The 20,911-nt window shown below is 42.9% G+C and overlaps 1 protein-coding gene across 2 annotated transcripts in view; it reads right to left on the reverse strand.

The window, feature by feature from the left end:
- The window catches only part of KIZ (kizuna centrosomal protein), a 114,457-nt gene extending 93,820 nt beyond the window's left edge, over positions 1-20,637 (reverse strand). The window contains exons 1-4 of one of the 2 annotated variants that reach the window (XM_061210077.1): positions 20,439-20,637; positions 14,891-14,953; positions 11,298-11,460; positions 2,370-2,462 (exon numbers count right to left, since the gene is read on the reverse strand). In XM_061210077.1, the coding sequence (XP_061066060.1) occupies positions 2,370-2,462; positions 11,298-11,460; positions 14,891-14,953; positions 20,439-20,605 (486 nt within the window). In that variant the 5' untranslated portion in view covers positions 20,606-20,637. The remainder of the gene's footprint in view (positions 1-2,369; positions 2,463-11,297; positions 11,461-14,890; positions 14,954-20,438) is intronic. The other variant, XM_061210078.1, reaches the window with a different exon arrangement.
- Positions 20,638-20,911: the final 274 nt, after the last annotated feature.

The following is a 20,911-nucleotide window of genomic DNA, read 5'->3' on the forward strand; positions in this document are numbered from 1 at the left end:
TCCTGCACAGCACTGCCAGACCTGCCTTCCTGCGCCTGTGATGTAACTGCTCTGAGCCCCAGTCCTTGCTTCAGCTGCCCCATCACGCACGTGCACACACACTGATTCCAGGGGGCAATTTTCAATCCTTGAGCCTTGGACTGAGTTCCACAACGCCCCTTTCCAAGCTCATTTTCTCCCACTTCCTTGCAAGAATGTTCGCCTTTACCCAGCGACTGGCACCCTCCCCACCCTTCACGCCAGCTCACACACCACCTTCTCCCCTAGGCCGTGGAGGACTCATTGCAGAGGAAGCAAACTTTCTTTCTCCATGTAGCTGGGACTCAGCACACACTATCCCAGGACTCAGAAAGAACATCGCTTTGTGGGAAGCACCTCGAGGGCAAGCATCGTGGCACTCCTAGAGGGACCGGCTGCAGCTTCTCAAACAGAGCACTCACTCAACAACGATCTACTGAATTCAACCACCGTGCTCAGGCCAGTCCCTGGAGACCAGCGCTCCAGGCACAGAGACTAACTCATGTGACTGCTGAAAGATAAAACATACCCCATATGGTAAGGAATTGTTCTGGTTTAGTGTATAATAAGTGTTAACTAATTCAGGGTTCTGCTGAAATATTTTTACCTTTTAATTGATAGAACATCAATGGGAAATTGAAAAAGACAAGCTATGTCTCAAAATGTTACCTAATTGTGTCTTACATACAGTCAATAGTCAAAGCTTTTAAGGAGATGACACATTCCAGTAAAAAGGAAACACTTCTTATTATTCTATGTAACATTTTAAGGAGTTGTCAGCTATATGTCTCTTGCCCTAATTTTAAATATGACTTAAAAGGAAACTATATAACTATATGTAAGGTAAGGAATCAGCAGTGCAAATATAAAAAAAAGTCTCCCGTTTTACTTAAGTACCATTGACACTGCCGTACTAACAAGGTGTCTATCAGGAACAGCACAGAAAGAACAAACTGGATTATAGATTAAAAAACACGTCAATTATTTCATGACCAAATGTCAAACAGAAAAACTGCCTGAATGTCTCAGAAGTCTATCACATCATACCACATTTGGTGTACATCTAATGGCAGAGAAATCATTTATCATTAAAGGCCTTTTTATATAGGTCAGGGTTGCTGGGGCTTGGTGTTTTGTATCTTACAGTTTAAAGAATGCTCTAAAGTTCTAGGTTTTTTAACTTTTTAATCTCTGGGAAGGAAAACTAAAACTTCCTATAAACTCAGATTAATGCCTGTTAGTGCACGGAAAAAAGAAAAACTAAAACCTTGCTCCTACTATAAAAACAAAATAGTGTGGCCTCTGTTTCTTTTCTGATAAGAGTCTTAAATACCAAACAGTTAACTGCATAATAACATTTACTGGCAGCCCGGCAGCCTGCTTAGCAGATATATAAAACAGGTAAAAGGAGAAAAAGTTAATTTCTTGGCTGAATGATTCCATCGGTAGCTATAGGGCAAACCTGAAAGTCTTTTAGTAAAGTAGCAGTTGATTCTTCTATCAATCTGTAGCACACATACTCTTCCAAGGAAAGCATTAAATATGAAAATCATATCCCGTTATCATCTGTTTCCAGCTTTCAGCCCAGTAAGCTTTTCTTAATGAATGCTGCAGCCTAAGGAGGAAGCACGCTGTGGGCTTCTCTGAATAATGGAGTGATGCTCCCATTTTTGCTTATTACAATATCGACTGGCTGAGGGGGTTTCACACATAGTCACAAGTGACTACTCTTGCCAGCATGCTCCAAGTTATTACAAGATGTTTTCAGACATTTCATCTAAAAGAGCTTTACTGCTTTTAGTGAAGAAAACATCTATGGTCTTGAGCAGAATCATTTATATGGAGATAGGCGGGAGGATTAGAAGCCTGCATTACGGCAGATACATAGCAGAATTTATTTAAGTATTCCTTGCCATTCTTTTTTTGTCTGTTGCTGACATATGCAATCCTTTCTTTCCACTTTATCTATGAAAAGGTTAAAATGTACAAAATTATGTATACAAAGAAAAGAAGCAAAATGCCACATTTCATTTACTTCTCATTTAAAACATTTCTGGAACTAAGAAAAAGGCAGCTCCAAAGCATTATTTAGAAAAACAAAATTTCACCTACTAACAACACTGAGGTTTTCTTTGGAATCTATCTCTTTTACAGCCACAGTGACTGCCTTTCAGCAAATTTAATTGAATTATACATTAAAGCAATACTCTATAAGCAAATGTCTTTAAATAACCACTTCAAGCTTAATCAGAAAGATCTTTGTAATAAGACGATTTTTACAACAGTATCCTAAAAGATGAACATGCCAAAAATCCTCTGTTAACAGAAAGTTTATCATTTTAATTTATTACCTTTTCTCTGTCTTCATCTTTCAGTTCACCTTTTTTTCCCAGGCTATCTTTTGTGAGTAGCTGCATCTTCTTAATTTGAGTCTCGTATTCAATCTAAATATAAACAAAGTTTGATTTTGTGGAGGATATTATTACAACTAGCACCTATTTATATTTTTCAGACTTTACAGCATAAAAGGAACAGTAAAGAGAAAGTAAAAACTGATACTGCTGAGAAATTCAATTTATCTTAGAAAACAGACAATTTCACAAACAACACATCAAAAGCTGAATTCTATAAAATGTTACATGTTTTAAATAAAATAACATTTGATGGATTTTCACTTAGTCCTTCATCAATCTAGGAAATAAAACCTTGATATATTAAGCTATCATGAAAAATCCAGTTACTTTATCATGAAAGTTACACATTTGCTGGTGCTTCTTCTGAAAAGTTCTGTCCTAAAAAAAGGAAGAGAAAGCAATCCTACTGATTTCTTATCTGTATGGTATCCACATAATATCATGGTCCTACTTGTCATAGCAACTGAGTATATTATTTGCTAGATCATCAACTGGAAACAAACTCCATTTTTTACGGATACAAATACACTGTGGATGTCAATGATCAGCACCATAGGCATCAAGTTTGCTCTCGTGCTAATAACTCATAAAGATGTCTGCGTCATTACCACACTACAATTGATGAAAGTGATTCCATCATAAAACGACTTTTTCTTAAAAGCAACGCATAAAAAGCACTTTGATTCATATGTTAGTAAGTAAAGCCTTAAAAACTCTCTGCTTGTGGTCCATCACAGATAAGTATCAGAACATTTTCTAAATGAGGCAGTGATGTACTGCAATTGGAAACACACCTATAAGATAACCAAATTAGAAAATTGTTTTCTTAGTTCTCAGTCTGAACATAAAATAGGCCCGAACTTTTGTTTTGACACACAAAAAGTGAACAGACAATAATAACCAAAATTGACTTGTCTCCCTCAAACTATCTTAAAAGGTATTATATGCTGCCCCATTTTTAATATCAGTTAAGCAGGGACTTCTTTTTTCTCTATCAGAATGCTATTAACACAGTAGATTGGCAGTAATGATATAAATAGAGCCCTAATTAAATCAAAGTTTCATAAGGCCAGTAAAAATGACAAAACAAGCCAAGAAAAGATAAAGAAGGCAATTAAGAAAATACAATTAACATCTCTCTGTTCTATATCTACTCCTTTGAACTCAACAGATATTTAATTTTTAACCCCAAGAGCTTTAAACAGGCACACTCTACAAATTCCAAGAGAAAATACCTTTAAAAAGAGATGAGGGGTGATTTACAAAATAAACAGAGGTTTATTAAATAATAAACCTTAAGCAAAAATTCTTTGTTCCGGGCTTCCCTGGTGGCGCAGTGGTTGAGAATCTGCCTGCTAATGCAGGGAACACGGGTTCGAGCCCTGGTCTGGGAAGATCCCACATGCCACGGAGCAACTAGGCCCGTGAGCCACAACTACTGAGCCTGCGCATCTGGAGCTTGTGCTCCGCAACAAGAGAGGCCGCGATAGTGAGAGGCCCGTGCACCGCGATGAAGAGTGGCCCCCACTCGCCGCAACTAGAGAGAGCCCTCGCACAGAAACGAAGACCCAACACAGCCAAAAATAAATAAATAAATAAATAAAAATTAAAAATAAAGGAATTCCTTTAAAAAAAAAAAATTCTTTGTTCCTGTGGCTACAAATGTTTTCTTATGCTCTTTGAGATCAGTTACAAACATGCAACAGGCATTGTACCTGATTTCCTCATTATGGGATCATTTCAGAGCCACAGCTCCCAAAGACAGAGCACTTTCTCACGGAAATATAAGAGTATTATTCAATTCATTTTACCGAAGCAAAAAAGTGCTAACTGCTTCAGGACTTCATAAAGAACAGCAGGGAAAGTATCGTCAAGAGTCCAATGCAGGGTGACTTCCCTGGTGATCCAGTGGTTGAGAATCTGTCTTGCAATACAGGGGACGCTGGTTGGATCCCTGGTGGGGCAACTAAGATCCCATATGCCGCGGGGCAACTAAGCCTGAGCACCACAACTACTGAGACCTCGTGCTCTGAAGCCCGCGCGCTGCAACTAATGAGCCCACACGCTCTGGAGCCCACATGCCACAGCTAGAGAGAAGCCCACTCACCACAATGAAGAGCCACGTGCTGCAAAAAAAAAATTAAAAAAAAAAAAAAGAGTCCAATGCAGATTGTTCTCAATGCATCTGAAACATCTGAACTGTAGCTACTCTTCCAAATTAATGATGCAAATAAACACTGTACAATGTATTTGAAATTTTACAAGTTACTATGATAAATTGATAATCGACACAAACTGTTAACTCTACATGACCTAGGACCGTGGGTTTGCACCTACAACTGTCTTTGCTCTCCTTCTTTGCCTTTTATTTATATATACAGTACTTGGTTATTATACATCCAATCCACCTCCTGAACACTGGAGAGCAGGGACTCTCAACCCACAGGGCTCCCCAGTTCTACTTCCTCCTTTATCTGCTTTTAAACAAAGGGTTATATTATGTTTAAAAGCTTTTTTTTTTTTTTTTAAAGTTTGGGAAACATTGCACAGATGAATCTCTCCAAGACTTTCCAGCTAAAAATGCCTGATGAAGCAGTAGAACATGTGTCCTCATGTACATCTAGTTCTCTGACCATCAGTCTTTCACGTCTTATTCCCTATTTCTTCTCTGAATCAGGTCCCATGGGCCTCTTCTATCTCCACAATACAGGAGGGCTTGCACTGCATCCTTTCTCTTGGGTGCAGCCTCAGGTCCCTGTTCCCTTCTTGCAATGTGGCCTAGATTCCTCACAGTCAGAGTTGCTGCTTCAGAGGCCAAACGACTCACGCCTCAGTAGCATCTGCTGGCCTAGAGCCTCTCTAAGGACAATCCTCTCATCTCCCAATCAGGAACTTGCTCTGTCCTGTACTGCTTCACAGCACTGGACTTGATGCTGCCCACCTAAATTTAGGAGGCCTTTCCTACTCACTTCCTTACTCTGCACAGGTGATTCATTTCAGCTCAACTAATGAAATCTACTGACGGTAATCTGGGGTCGTGAGAAGAGGAGGTGGAGGTCCTGGCATGTCTGGGATCTCTCCATACTCACAACGCGCCCCAGTTTTCATTGTTTCCTTCTTTTCTCCTGTATTCTTACATTCCTTCAGCTTTCCCTTGTCACATCACCACTTGCCTGAAAGTGCCACTATTACCTTTTTCATAAGCTTCCTTTTTTCACTGGTCTTTGAAATTGTACAGTAATTCTCAGTTACAGAGCTGAATTGACATTGAAGATCAGCTGGCCTGGCCTCCGCACATTACAGTTGAAGGATGGCTACAGAGAGTTAAATAAACTGATGTGACTCTCAGATGAATATGAGAGATTCACAGTCTTTTCATTTTTCCCTCTCCTATTTTTTTCCAGTATATGGGCTTCCTCTTAAATGTGGAACTTTTACCAAAAGATATGGAGGAATATTTATTTATTCAACTAGGACATATTAACAGGCAAAAAAATGGGATTTGCTACAGACTTTGTCTTCCAGGAGCCAGAAGGTCATGCTCTGCCCACAGTGGCTGTCACAGTGCTTAGCAGGAATTGAATGAGAGCTCAAAAGATTTGTTCTCTTCAAATTTTATGCCCTATAGGCACATGTAACCTGATGACTGAATTTTCAACAAGATCACATCTTTAAATAATGACATTATGTCTTCAAAATGCCTCTGCTATCAAACACAAATCCTCCTGGGTGGTTTGCCATGGGTCCAATCACACACGTTCATCCTCACATAGTTGTTTACGGTCCATAAGAGAACAAAACAAGAATATGGAAGAATTACTTTTCAGTCAGTGCTTACTGAGCACTTACTATGTGCCACTGAGAGCACTGAAATAGTAAGACAAGGAGCTCACAGTGAGGTGGGGAAACAGACACACAACAATGACAGTACCATGAAGGAGGTGCTTATGTAGATCATATGACATAGACCTATGGCAGCATAGAGGGAGCGAGGTCTCCTCTATGTCCTCCTAGTCGAAGGACATAGGAGAGAATGTGGTGCATTCAAGGAATTACAAACCGTTCAGCACGTGTGTAGCAGAGAGAGTGCAGACGCGCATGTGTGGGAAATAAAGATGTAGAGGCACGGTGGGAAGACATGGGGTGGGAGAGAGAGGGGAAGAGATGGGGGTGTGGAGGAGGGGAGGGGAGATGGCAGGAGGAAGACTGGGATGGGGAGCAGGGGAGACAGGGGCGAGGGGTGGAGATGGAGGGAGAGGGTGGAAGGGGACAGGGTGGGGAGAGAAAATGTGCACATCTGTAGAGCTGTGTGAAAGGGACAGAGAGAGAAGAGAACTTGTGTGTGGTCAGAAGGCTGAAGCCGTGGGTAGTTGGCAGGCAGAGATCAGCACCTGGGCTTTGTCCCGAGAAGGCTGCACACTCAAGGATTTCAGGCAGAGGGGAGACATGACCAGATGATGACCCGCTCCCGGCCAGGGACCCTCCCTGAGCCCTGACATGCCAGCCCCAAGACCAGCACTTGAATGCAGGAGGCCAAAGCAGATGCTGGCAATGCTCCACACGTGACCGTGGGACCTTTCTCAGTGCTCCTAAGTTCCAGTACCCCTGTCTCTGTGCTTAAGGCCCCTCAGAGCCTGGGGAGGCTGCTCTGCCTACAGGAGCACACGGTTAACCAGCTCCCCACACCTGTGCCCTTCCCCCAGCAGTCCTCTATCAGCGATGCTCAGGAGCCCGGCTATGCATATCCCAAATGCTCTGAACCATTTGGTGGAGTTTCCCTGTGGAATTAAGCTCCAGGTGCCGACTGTGGTAGCTGACTTAATACCCCCATTCCGGCCACTTGTCCTTCCCTGTCTCAGCTCCCCACTTGCCTCTCGGCATCCTTGCACTTCCCAAATAAGCCACTTACATCCGAACCCTTGTCTCAGGGTCAGCTTCAGAGAAAAGCCAACCTGAGACAAGAGCAAAGGGCACCTGAGGAAAACTGCTCTAAAGACCAGCTGGGCCCTTCCACTAAAGCTGCCAAGGTGGGGAGTGTGAGGAGGGAGGGGAAACAGAGGTGAAGTGGGCAGGGTGGGGAGAGGCGGTGAGGGGGCAAGAAGAGGGAGAGAGGGGCACCCTCTTCACAGCACCGGTGATTCTCCTATTTACATTCGTGAACTGAGTTTATTCACCCTCTTTATCCATCTGACAAGTAGCAATATGGCCACAAAACTGTATTTACAAAACTACATGATACATCACTATCCTTATAAAGCCCTGAAAATTATTATAGGCCCCCAAATAAAGTAGTATAATTCATAAAATCAGTTGAAATGGCTTTTTAAAAAAAGTTTTTTAGCCCATTTTAAAAGATTTTAACATTGTACAATTAAGTGGGCCTAGTCTTACAAAGAGGGAGAAATTCACTTAATATAATTTGGGCAAAATCCCCACTTCTCTCACAATGCTTCACCTTGTTTCACTTTCTGGACTTCCACCAGTTAGAAGTTCATTCGCACTAACTATACTCTATTCCAGGGAAAACGCCCCGGGCATTTTGGGGTGTGTGGCAAATACACCACGTAGGTGCTCAACCAGAACACCTCTCTCCTAAGACTTTCGTGAGGTGAAGATGTGACACGGGAGTGGGGTGGGATTAAGGGAGACAAGTGGCTCTGGTATTCCTAAGGCCACAACTGGCTGTGGCACAAAGGAAGAGGCAGGAAGAAACAGGACGACCCCCACTGCTTGGACACTCCGCTCACTGCACAGCTTGCTGAGTTGGTGGTGTCACGGGCATCACTGGCTGGTTCACAGCCAATGTACAGTTTTCCACGGAACACGTATGTTTCCCAACTGCAGCTACATGACCTGCCCTTTTATGCCATCATCAGATTTTTTAAAAGGCATTCCTTCTCCAAAATTCAAAAAGGAGTATCTGTGTCATTTTTTAATGATATTTATGAATAAAGCTTTACATAGGCCTAGAAATATAGTTTATCATTCTTTTCTTGAAAATGGTCCCCATGCTGATATTCTTTAGTAGCTCATGAGACAAGTTTTTTTTTTTTAACATATGATACTATACACAACAAATGCTCTCAGTATTAAAATATTTACAAAGGATGATACTTCCTTTCAAATTCCTCCCTCTCACATTTGGTTATAATGAGAAATCAACAATTAAGTAAAGCATCAATATGAAAATAAGAGGAAGACTTCTATTATTTCCTTTATTCCACTGGGAAGAAGAAATTCCCTGCTTTGTCCACCACTTTTATTTTCTCTTTGAACTCTCTGAAAAGAAAAGAGGTTTACAATGTTGATAACAATTGCTTTTTGAGCCTTAAGCATTCTACTTGAACACTAGGAGGAAAAACCTGGAGTGCTGTAGCTAAGACTCACTATTGCTTGAGCACATCTAGCCTCCAGATCTTGGTTTCTAAATACCCCTTCCCACCCAAAGGAACCACAGCTCCTCGGATAAGAGCCTAATTCCAAGTCTGAGGCAGGGAAGTATAAGGTAAACCTGGAACATCTTGTCAAAAGGACACAGGAGCCAACTCGAAGAGACTCTCACTGGCAAAATTTGGGAGAATGTAAGCAACAAAAGAATAATTACAGTAATTGATAATATAATGACTAAATAAAGATTCACAAGCCCAGAGTGACATTTAGACAGAGAGAGGGAGAGAAAGAAGAAGGAAAGAAAGCTCTTCTTCATAGAAGAATGCCAGCTAACAAATGTAAAAGATGAGATCAAATTAGAAAATCACCATTTCACAACCTCCACTATAACTGATTCAGGCATCTCTAATGGATCCTAAAACCGCTAGGCAAAAGGCTGTTGAGGAACAAGGTATTCCCAAGATGTCAAGCCAAGTAAAATTATTTACTAATTTACAAAGGGAAAAAAGGTACCTTACAATAGAGAGACCTAGAGGTCACCATGTTAACAAAGGCATCAAACTCAGCCTGGCTCAAACAAGGCCACCTGACATCATGGCTCATGAGCCTCCTGACGGGATGCAGTAGAATGTATAACCTCAGCTGTGACTATTTAAATTTAATTAATTAAATTTAACACAAAAACTCAGTCCTCAGTGTCACAAGCTACATTTTAAGTGCTCAGTAGCCATGTATGGCTAGTGGCTACTGTATTAGACAGCATCAGTACCGAGACAGAAGGTTCCCATCACCACAAAGTTCTACTGGGCAGCGCTGGTCTAGACCAAATTTCCAGTTTACAGGAAACACAGGGGATGCTACACAAGTTAAATAACCAGTCAAATTCAGAATGTAAGTCATTCTACAAGCAACTGGCCTGGCTTCTTCAAAAAGCCAGTATCATTTAAAAAAAAAAACAAAACAAGGAAGACTGGTAGGAAACCAAATTAGATTAAGAGACTAAAAAAGACACAATAACAAATGTAATGTGTACCCTAGTTGGCTCCTGGTCTGGAAAAACAGACTTTTGAAGGGAACTGTGGAAACTGAAATACTGGCTGAATATTAAATAATATTACAGAATCATCAGTAATTTTCTTAGGTGTGATAATGGTCCAATTATGGAGGGACTGTCCTTGTTCTTAAGGGATCCACACTCAAGTATTTAGGAGAGAAATGTCATGGGTTCTGCTGCATACTTTCAATGGCTCAGGAAAAAATATACATACACACACACAGGCAAAGCAAATATAGCAAATTATTTACAACTGTTGCATCTGGTTAGATCATGAGTTGTCTTAGTCCATTTAGGCTGCTGTAATAAAACCGCACTGGCTGGGTGGCTTATAAACAACTGGAATGTATTGCTCACAGTTGTGGAGGCTGGAAGTCCAAGATCAAGATGCCAGCACGGCTGCCTTCTGGTGACAGACCCCTCCTGTTTCAGAGCTACCACCTTCTCACTGTCTCCTCACATGGTGGAAGGGGCCAGGAGCGCCCTGGAGCCTCTGTTACAAGGCACTAATCCCGTTCATGACAGCCCCACCCTTGTGACTTAAGCACCTCTCAAAGGCCCCACCCACTAATAACATCACTTTTGGAGGTTAGGATTTCAACATATGAATTTGGGCAGGGAGACACAAACGTTCAGACCACAGCATGAATGTTCATTATAATAATTCTTTTCCTGTGTACTTAAAATCTGTATTATACAAGGCTAGGGGAAAACTGTGAGAGGAAAAAAAAAGAAAGGGAAGTGCTGAAGCCAACTTCTCCGGTAGCCAGTATCCAGGTGGATTAAGTTGGGCAAAAGCCCTGAGCAGCACAAATGGTGAGAAACAAGGCCTAGCCCTCCATGCTTGACACAGTTTGTAGAGCAGAAGGTTGCCAGGCAGCCTAAGGGAGTGGGGGCCAGGGTCGGAGAGGGCAGGGAAGGCACGGCTGTTCTGGCTCGCAGAGTTGACGGGCATGAGGGTGAAGTCCTTGGGCCAGTTCTTCCCCCCAGTCTCCCCCAGACACCCGGCCTGCCCAGAACAGAGGGGCTCAGGCCACAGAAAAAGAGCCTCTGAAGAAGGAAGCAGGCTCCACAGGGAACCTGATGTTGCTCAAATTCAGTCCTGAGGCCAAGAGATCCCATGTGCCAGGCACCAGGTCAGGTGTGGCCAGAGGCCGTGCCCGTTTAACTACCTGTGTAGAGTAACAAAGTATAGATGTTCCAGTAATTCCTCAACTAAAGTAGGAATCTGAGAAAATGCAATCTCAAGTTCTCTGATCAAAATCTGGCCACATGGTAATTAATTCCCAGAGAAAACTGACAGTTAACTTACGGGTGAACGACTGAACATCAGTGACTGCCACGGACCAGAAACTTACTGCTCACTAGTCCCAATCTTAGCAAAAAAGGACAAAAGAAAACAGTACAAAATGAGATGTCACCTTCAGTTCTTGCAGCTTCTCTGAACCTGTGGTAAAGTGTCCAACGTGAGCCTGGACCCGCTCAAACCGCTTTAAATATTCTTGGTTTCGAGTACGAGCCTTCTTTTCTGATTCACATATTTCCTTCAGGTATTTCTTTAGTTTTACATACTTCAGCTTAACTCTAGAAGAATAAAAGCAGATTTTTAAACGATGGAGTTAGACTTGAACAACTCTAAGGAGGAGAATGTAACAAAATTGTTAATGAGACAACGTATTCTAAGATATTTTACCCAAATGCTGCAGCCTAAAGGACAGGATGCATATGCATTTTTAGAGAGGAAATTAATGCAGCATCACTGAGGTATCACCTCTAGGCATAATTCTCCTGAGAAATGGATACCAGACCACATTACACCACTCACACATAAAGATTTATATGGATTTCTTTCTCAAAATTAAGTGTGGTGTCAAGAGCCATGTCTATGTGGCCCTTTTCAGATGAACAGCCCAATGGCATTCTTTTATGTGACAATTTCAAAACTACCTGCTCATATAGAAATAGAATCAAATTATGCACCACAATCCATAAACATTAAGAAATTTTGAAATTTAAAATGCCCCAAAAGTTCTCATTTAGATATTTAAAATTTTTTTTAGAAACTGCAATAACATACTGTATTATGAAAATATTTTATAACAATATATGGATTGTCACTCTACTCAAATTGTGAAGAAACCTTTGGAGACTCTCATCCAAAATGCAGTATCAAAAGACACAGAGGGCGGCTAGAACTGTGCAGCCCCCTCCCCTCATTACCAACACTGCTCCTCTCAGCTCTTTCTTCTTCACAAGTATTTAAGTCATAACAGTACCCGGTATGTAGCATTTCCATTGTTGGCTCAATTAATTATTCAACATTCTCTCATCAAGCAAAAATAAGTTGAAAACGATAAAAATGTTCACCCTCAAAAACAGATTTGCAGAGACGCTGGAGATGTTAAAAATTAATCAACAACAGACCTTAAACTCCCACCTCTAAGCCAATAATTTTCAAGAAACTCTTTATCGTGCTAATAATTCTGTGCTTTGATCTTGGTTGGCTGTCCCCATTTTTCCTTCTGAACAAAAAACTCAGGACTGGGTGTACTGCTGCCCATGCCTGCCGTTTTTGACACAAGTGACAGTAACAGAGGTGGAACCCGACATACTTTCCCACGCAGGCGCTTGGGGAGGCTGCTGGCTGCGACCAGAGTCCACCTGGAGTGGGTACAATAGGAACCACGCCTTCTCCACCCAAAGTCTAGCTTCACTCCTGCCCTCACGTTAACCCTCGAAGCTGACCACATCAGCAAGTCATCCAGCCCTCCATGCAGTCATTCATACAGTCAGCACTCTGCATACGAAAGCCATGCAGCTTGGGACAACAGGGAAACAAAACTTAGATACACACAATATAGTGTGATGGCTGCTATGAGGGAAACTGCGAGGGACTCTTAAAGACTGGGCAATGTGACCTAGCTGAAGGGGCCCAGGAGGCCTTCCCAGTGGAAATTATTTTTCAGCTGAGACATGAAGGATGAATTAACAGTCAACCCAAAATTGGGGAAAGCAAGAGTGAGAAGATGAGGGGAAAACATTCCGGCAGAGGAAAGAGCATGTTGGAAAGCTCAGATGCAATAAATAAGAATAACAGTGATACTGACAAAAAATGGTCATAAATAATAAATTATTGACTCTTACTCTGGGTCAGACCCTGCTTTAAGGCTCTATTAAGTTCTCATAACTATCTCCATCCCCATTTGACAGATGAAGAAACAGAGGCACAGAATACTGAAGTTACTGTCCCATGGTTGCCTGGGTAAGTGCTGGCAGGGCTGAGACTAAATAGAGGCACCTGGCAAGAAAGTCTACCTGCTTCACTATACAAGACCTTGTCACGTTCCAGAAACCGAGGATTCAGTCCATGCAGAATTTTAGGGAGAGGCTGGCAAGAGATGGTAATGATGAAAACTAAACAGGGGCAGATAATAGAGGCTCTGGTACACCACCGCACCACCTCACCTCCTCCTGGCCCAGCTGTTCTTCCTGCAGCCACGGCTGCAGCAACCTGGCAGCACCTGCATCCGCCGCCCCTGGTATCTTGCTTTCCCGGGGCTGCTTTTCTGAATTTGCAGCAGGGAAAGCCTGGAGGTGCGGAGGAGTTAACACCTCCTGGGATGGCCTTGACCAACGGGGGTCAGGAACCAATAGGTAAAGAGCCCCCTCTTCCTTGAGTGGACACTTGGGAGGAGCAGAGAGATGGAGCCGCAGGTGCCCACAGCAGTTACCAGCTCCTACTCCATTCTTCCCAGCCCTTTATGTGACCACTTCCTAAAATAAACGACCACCTACACACTAACCCTTGTCTCAGACTCTGCCTTCTGGGGGAACCAGGTTGAGGCAGCCATCTTAGATGGTTTGGATTTTATCCTACGGGCAAAGAAAGCATATTTTTAGCAAACCATACCCTCTGTCTTCCAGGAAACGAAAGACTGAGAGAGGGGAACAAATTCAGCCAGCCGAAGCTTGATGAAGGTTCCCATTGGTCTCTCATCTCACCCGGCCTACCGCCATTATGCCAGGAAGCCACCCGAGAACAGGTTGTAGGAAGAGTCTATGCCCTGTCTTCTGTCCCTGTAGTCAGGGGCTAGAAAAATGGCAACTGCCACGATCCTCTCAGACTTGGGCCCACTTCTGAGGCCACAGCATCCACATCACTGCTATTTCTTCCACTGTCTTGCTGACTCTTCCTGTCTCTTTTGGAGCCGCTAGAAACACATGGCTGTCTACTCTGACTGGTAGCTTTGGAAGTATGGACACTAAACAAAGCGAAAGAATAATTTTGAAGATGAGGAAAAATGGACCTGATGGGTGCTTTGGTTTTAAAGTATTCTTGGCTTCTCTCTCCTCTGGATGAGATGTTTTCATTTCTCACTCGTACTATGAAGCGGATACGTCACAAACTTAACTCTATCACAGCCAGAAAACTTTCCTATGAATAATATTGGAGGTTACACCATACATTTGGCTTAAGGATAAAGTTCAGTTTCCTTAAAATATAATTAAAAATATTAAAAGTTTGCTCTTAATGTTAGAGTAAGTAGCCTAAAAAGGATAATATTATCCACTGCTCAGAGTAATTTTAACAGTCATTGTCATACACCCATGAACAAATGAGACACCACGTAACCTTGCCTACAACAGTTTGTTGAAAGGTCAGCTATAATAATTATGACTTAATCATTCACAGATTTAATGTGTTTAAATTGTGACCAAAAAGATAAGTAAGAATATAATGTGTCTTATTCTTAAGTTTTTTAAGCAAAAGATTCCTGAAATAACACAAATATCAAATAATGAAAATACAATAATTTTTATCTTATACTTTCATCAAATTTATTCTTATACTTAATAGTCATTATATTAAATTGCAGTGTTTACTTGAAACGATTACACATTAGAAATAAGGAACGGCAACAGGACAAGTATGGTATTTGTAACATATATTGATATTAGGGTTAAATTTTTATTAATATAGGCAAATTGGTTTTAAAACTTTGTCATATCTTACCTGCATGTATCAGATTGATTATATTCATAGAGTTTCCCTTCCAGGTCCAATCTCTTCTTTTCACTATAATACAGAAAGAAAATATTTTATGAATAAATTACACTGATCAGTAACAGGCAGGCAGATTTAGAACACGATCTCCTTTGTGAGAATGCTTCTCTGGTCTCTCTACGAAGCAGAAAATGCCAGCTGCATTTGAAACTCAAGACACAAAAGTACTTAGCAGTCACTAGGGAAGCAAAAAGGACACCAATATGAAGCAAAAAGAACAAGATTCTCAAAGTAAATGGGGAAACGTAGTGAGAAAAGGCTGGGAAGCAGGTTCATTCATTCAGCAAGTATTATTTATTGAGTGCAGTGGTGAGCCAGGCTCTGCTCTAGGTGAAGACTGACCTGGTAAATGATCCAACCAAGGTCCTTGCCCTCAGGCAGTGACATTCAAGGGGGAAGGGCAGACAATAAACAAGATAAATATGCAAAATACAACATGGCCAGCATCTCTGAGAACAATGGGGGTTCCACACACAAGGCTTCCATAAATCCATCCTGGACTGAAGGCTGTGGGCTCGCTCTGCTCCCAAACAGACAGGCCTGGGCAGGGCCACGTGGCTGAGTTAGGAAGAGATCTCTGAGAAGCAGACTTGGCCTCACTCACATCTGGGGGAGACGAGGTCCCCTGACACCACTACTTGGAACTGAAGGCATTTCCTTTTATAACTTGATAACATCGCCATGATTCGTCACTGACTGCTAGTCCCCGGAGGTACCGCCAGTAAAGACTTAGCTTGTGATGTTCAGGTACGTGCTGGCAGGAAGCTAGAGGACAGAGCTGACATGCCCACCTGCACACCCAGCCTGGGCAAGAAGCAGGGGAAACTGGGCAGCAGAAAAGGTGGCAGCAGCCAAAACCAAGGGGCTAGAGGGTAAAACTGCTGAACAGGAAGCCATCCCAGTCTCAAAAGGAGCCCTTGGAGGTTTAACCACAGACGGCTCTGCTCAAAGACCACCAAAGTACAAGCTTCAACTGAAGTCAAACTGGTAATCTAAGTTAACATTAATTAACCAAGGCTGAATGAGAAATCACATAATGTCTAAGAGAAAAATGTTAAAAAAAAAAAAAACCAAAAAAAAAACCTGTGAATCAAAGGAGTCCAGCAGAGGATGGGCGCTCAGGCTGGCCTCCTGAGGGAAAGGGCCGAGGCCATGTCCACTTGGGAGCCCTTAATTATTAGCTTCTGTTTTCCTTCAGTCGTTTTTTTCCTTTAAAAAAACCCCCAAAGTTACACTGTTAGCTATATTATAGGTTCAGTAAATTTTTCTGCTTAGTGTAATCTAGAATGGAAACCACTACGTAACCAAAATTCTTTTACAGGGAAAATGGTGTCCAAAATCCAAACACCTAGTCTTTGCTTGGGGAACACAATCCATTCCTTGGTTGGGGTGTGCCTATGTTTAAACAAGAAAAAAATTACAGAATCACAAATTTTTAAATTAGTAGCTTCACACAGATCTTTACTTTCTCATTTAGAAGACTGGACTTGGAAGAGAAGTGAAGGAAATGTGGTATAACTGCTTCCCTGTTAGAAATATTTATTCCCCTTCTAAGGTTTCATGATCAATATGATAATGAAGAGTGACTGACCGGACAGTGTAAGCAATTTGCCGTTAAATTAGGGGGACAGAAAGACCCTTAAATGCAGTTGTGACCTTGCCCCTGATGTCATGCTTCACTTCTGTGGTATTCCTGCCAAGAAAACATGATCATTGTCTGGTCATGAGGAACCATCAGAGGGACCCAGCTTGAGGATCACCCTCTGGGATGAGAGCTTTATTCTATGAAACTGTCAGGAACACAAAAGACAGGGTAGGATGGAGGAATGGTACCAGACTGGGAGAGAATGGAGAGACATGGCAACACGGGTTCACAGGTGGGTCCTGGACCAGAAAAAAAAAAAGTGTTAGGACAGTTGGTGAACTGTGACTGGGGCCTGTGGATTGGTGTATCAACGTTAGCTTCCTGATTAGAAGGGTTACATAGTGATCATATCTGCAATTCTCAAATGGTTCAAAGAAGTCTCATGCTTTTACATAGACAGGCAGAGAGACAGAAAGGGAAAAAGAAAATGAGAAAATGTTAAGGAGTTGAGGAATCTGGGTGAGGGGAATATTAAAGGTCTTTGTCCTATTCTTGCAACTTTTCTGTAAGCTTGAACTTTTTTCAAAATAATTTAAAAAATTCGCCCATGACCTCGAACGAAAAAGGACCACCATCTTTATGGGAATCCATCACCTCCCAAGCAGAAAGTTCTTTTCAATAATGAATGTAAAACTTCCTTGTTCCTGCTCTGTCTTCAGTACATACAGACGTCCACTGGTCATACTTCTCTACTGCAACCCTTCAAACACTGAAAAATCACAAACACCTCTTGGCCTTCTAATTCCAGGCAAAATGATGCTGATCTCATTAACTCTTCTTCACAGGCCCATTTTCTAAACACATCCAAGCTGCAGTGCCCCCGACACTGACTTTCATATCTATTTTACATTCAAGACTTAAAATAAGATATTTACCCCAATAAAAAGCCAGAGAAAGGCTTATTGGGAGGATCATCTTAGAACTGCTGCATCTTAAATCTCTATTTCAGAATCTTTAAACACCCAGCCCTGAGATGTGTATCCATAGGCCCCGGTTTCAATCACCTGCACCTCTGACCTGGACCTTTCAAAGTTTTACACAGCTGGTGGTCCTTAAAGTATAGCCACGGGGTTTAGTTTTCTCCTTGTAAGCTGCTTATTATTCTATTTTTGTCTCAATACCATCTTCAACTTTACTCAACTAATATCTCAGCATCAATTTCTGGACTATTATGATATCTCACACTGAATCAATATTGGCATTGAAAACACTGGGGCTGGTTAATGGGCCTTTTCAAGGGATGTTTTTATATAATTGTAAGAGTCGATTCCACTTTCATGTTACTACCATGCTTGTGGCACTAAACACACTGTAACGAGTCACTCCATCAGGCTCTTTTAGATTCAGTGACTGGCTTTTGCCATGATGCAGAGAAAACACTGTACACAAAAAAGAAAAAATTCAGAATATAAAATTACATCTATGTGTGAGTATGACTAAGACAATTTGGGTTAGAAATACACCACTTACAAGGGGAGGGCCCAGTTATTAGACCAGCTAACATTGCAATAACCCACCTCTAAGAGGACTGAGAAAGGGCAAGTTGTTTTTCTCTACCATTCCCAGGACATTTTCAGACTGACAAATCAGCTGTGACTACCCGGGGTTGCAGCCTTTAAAATGACTCTAGAGTTTTAAGGAGATAGAGGTCCTTATGGTCACGGGGATTGGTCAAACAAACAAAACAGGTACATACAAACACTCAGATGGGATACAGACGATAATATTCATTGCTTGTTGCTTTGCAAAACTAACAGCTTTCGACTTTTTTTTACTTTAAGGCTCATTGCTCTACTAGAGAAAAAAATCTGTGGCCTTACTTTACATAGTACTCAAGGCCCCTCATTTCTGGTGACGAAGGCAGGTCAGGGGAGCTGAATGACCAGCTCAAGGTCACACACCTGTTGGTGGACTAGACCCTAGGTTTCCACAGTTGTCCTGCAGTTTTCTTTGTATCCGAAGTTATTTGCCTCTGTACTTATTAACTATGCATTAGAGTTAGTTATGGACTTTTAAAATGAAAAATGAATACACACAGTAACAAATTTGTACTGACTTAAAAATGAAACAGGGACTTCCCTGGTGGCGCAGTGGTTAAGAATCTGCCTGTCAATGCAGGGGACACGGGTTTGAGCCCTGGTCCGGGAAGATCCCACATGCCATGGAGCAACTAAGCCCACGCGCCACAACTACTGAGCCTGCGCTCTAGAGCCTGTGAGCCACAACTACTGAGCCCGCGTGCCACAGCTACTGAAGGCCACGCGCCTAGAGCCCGTCGTCTGCAACAAGAGAAGCCACCACAGTGAGAAGCCCACGCACCACAACGAAGAGTAGCCCCCGCTCGCCCCAACTAGAGAAAGCCTGCGCGTAGCAGCAAAGAACCAATGGAGAACCAATGCAGCCAAAAATAAATAAATAAATAAATTAAAAAAAAAAAAAATGAAACAAACCTCCAAATGCAGAACCATGAATAGGCTGTAAAATTTGACTCAAATTCCTTATATAATTTCAACAGCCTCACCTTGTTTAACAGTGAAAGCATTAAGTGTTAGACATAACGTGAGTAATAATCATTACACAGAAATTATACCATAAGGACTATAAACAGCCAGGTGTTCCTAGCACAGGAAGCAAAAATGATAACTCACAATTAACTTAGTTTTTTTTTAAAAAATGCCATTTGAACCAGTAACATTTTAAAATTAGAACTTGGGTTAAGAAATACAGATAACTAAAGGCCTGGGGTAACTAAGCCACTCTTTTAACAGAACACAGAGCACTTTAAGTGTACCAAAGCACAGAGCACTGTCTTGTCTCTTAATGAAGGCACTGCAGGAAGTGATTTTTTTTTTTAAGTTGGAGGTGAGGTGAGTGGGTGGGTGAGTAGTGGTATGTCAGAAAGAAAACAGGATGTAGAGAAGGGTTCAGAGGTAAATACAGTGAGACTGATTAAGGAGGCCTCTTGTCGATGCTCTATAAATATTTAACAAGAATTAAATCTAGCATAGGTTGAATATAATTCCTTTTCAAAACCAGTAACTTCTGCCTTTCCCTTCCATGTAATTATTGTCATTTTAGAATCATCACACACACAGCTCTCTTCACTAAAATGATTTTGTAACTTTTAACACTCATTAAACGTTGTTTATCAAGAGATCCAAAAATCTATTTCCTTTCTTGTCAACTAATGAGATTTCCAACTCCAATTAATTTAGCAGCTGAATAATAGTTTCAACAACCTATCTTTTATGTAGTTATTTATAGTAAATTGCTTTATAATTTTCTCTATGTGATCAAGCTGTTTTTCAGTGGTTCTCATCTTTCATGTCTTAATCAAGGTATCATGAACCCTCTGAAAGCTGGACTTCTCCCGCTGGAAATGTCATCCCTTCTCTGGAAATCTGGCCCCCCAAAAACTCTCCTGCATTTAAACAGGGCACATGTTTGACAAACACACACACTCACTCTCCCGCCTGCGCTCCTGGACCTGTCATCACTGATGCAGCGCAGCTGTCAGGGTGGGATGACAATGTGAGGAGCCGGGGAGGGGGCGTGTGGAAGGGGACTAGAGAAATTCACGGGGCTGGATTGAGAGTGACAGGCAGGAGACTCCCGCTCTCACTTCTGGGCACATTCAGTGACACGGCCGCACGCTCCCGCGGGATACTGCCCATAAGGAGGTGTCTCTGGTACGTCCTCCAGGCCCCTCCGGGAGCTCGAGGGGGGGCGTCGCAGGACTGGACACGGGCCCAGGGGAACCGCGGGAGGGGGCAGCGGGAAGGAACAGGGGGCAGGTCTCCGGCGGACCCTCGGGCCGGCCGACTCCCCGCCCCCGCCCCGGGTAGGCCGTACCTGTCCCGGAGCCCGTGCTGGAGGCGGCCCAGCCTTTCGTAGTAGTCGGGGCTCGCCAGGGGCGCGGACGGCGCGGAGGCCCGGTGCATTCCGCCGCCGCAACCACTCCTCACAGCCTCCGGGCGGCCGGCCGGCACCCGGGTTGTCCGAGGCAACGGCCCCACCATGCACCGCGGGTAGACGCTGCGCCCCGACGCCGCACGGGGTGGGGCGGGGCGCCGTGGAGGGGCGGGGAGGAGGCGGGGCAGACGGCTAGGAGGGGCGGGGCGCCATGGGAGAGGGCGGGGTGCACGCCGGCGAAGGAGAGGCGGCGTTGCGACTAAGTGCTCAGGCCTCTTTGCTTCGAGACTGGTGTCTTCCTGTACTCTAACCGTTCGGAGTTCTCGTGGGAGAGGCCCTGGCCCTCCTTCGGGCGGGGCCCTTCTTTGAGGGCCAGGTCTGAAGCCGACCCCGTGATCCCCGCCCCCTGGGTA

This window comes from Eubalaena glacialis, chromosome 13 (genome assembly GCF_028564815.1).
Source record: "Eubalaena glacialis isolate mEubGla1 chromosome 13, mEubGla1.1.hap2.+ XY, whole genome shotgun sequence".
Taxonomy (NCBI): domain Eukaryota; kingdom Metazoa; phylum Chordata; class Mammalia; order Artiodactyla; family Balaenidae; genus Eubalaena; species Eubalaena glacialis.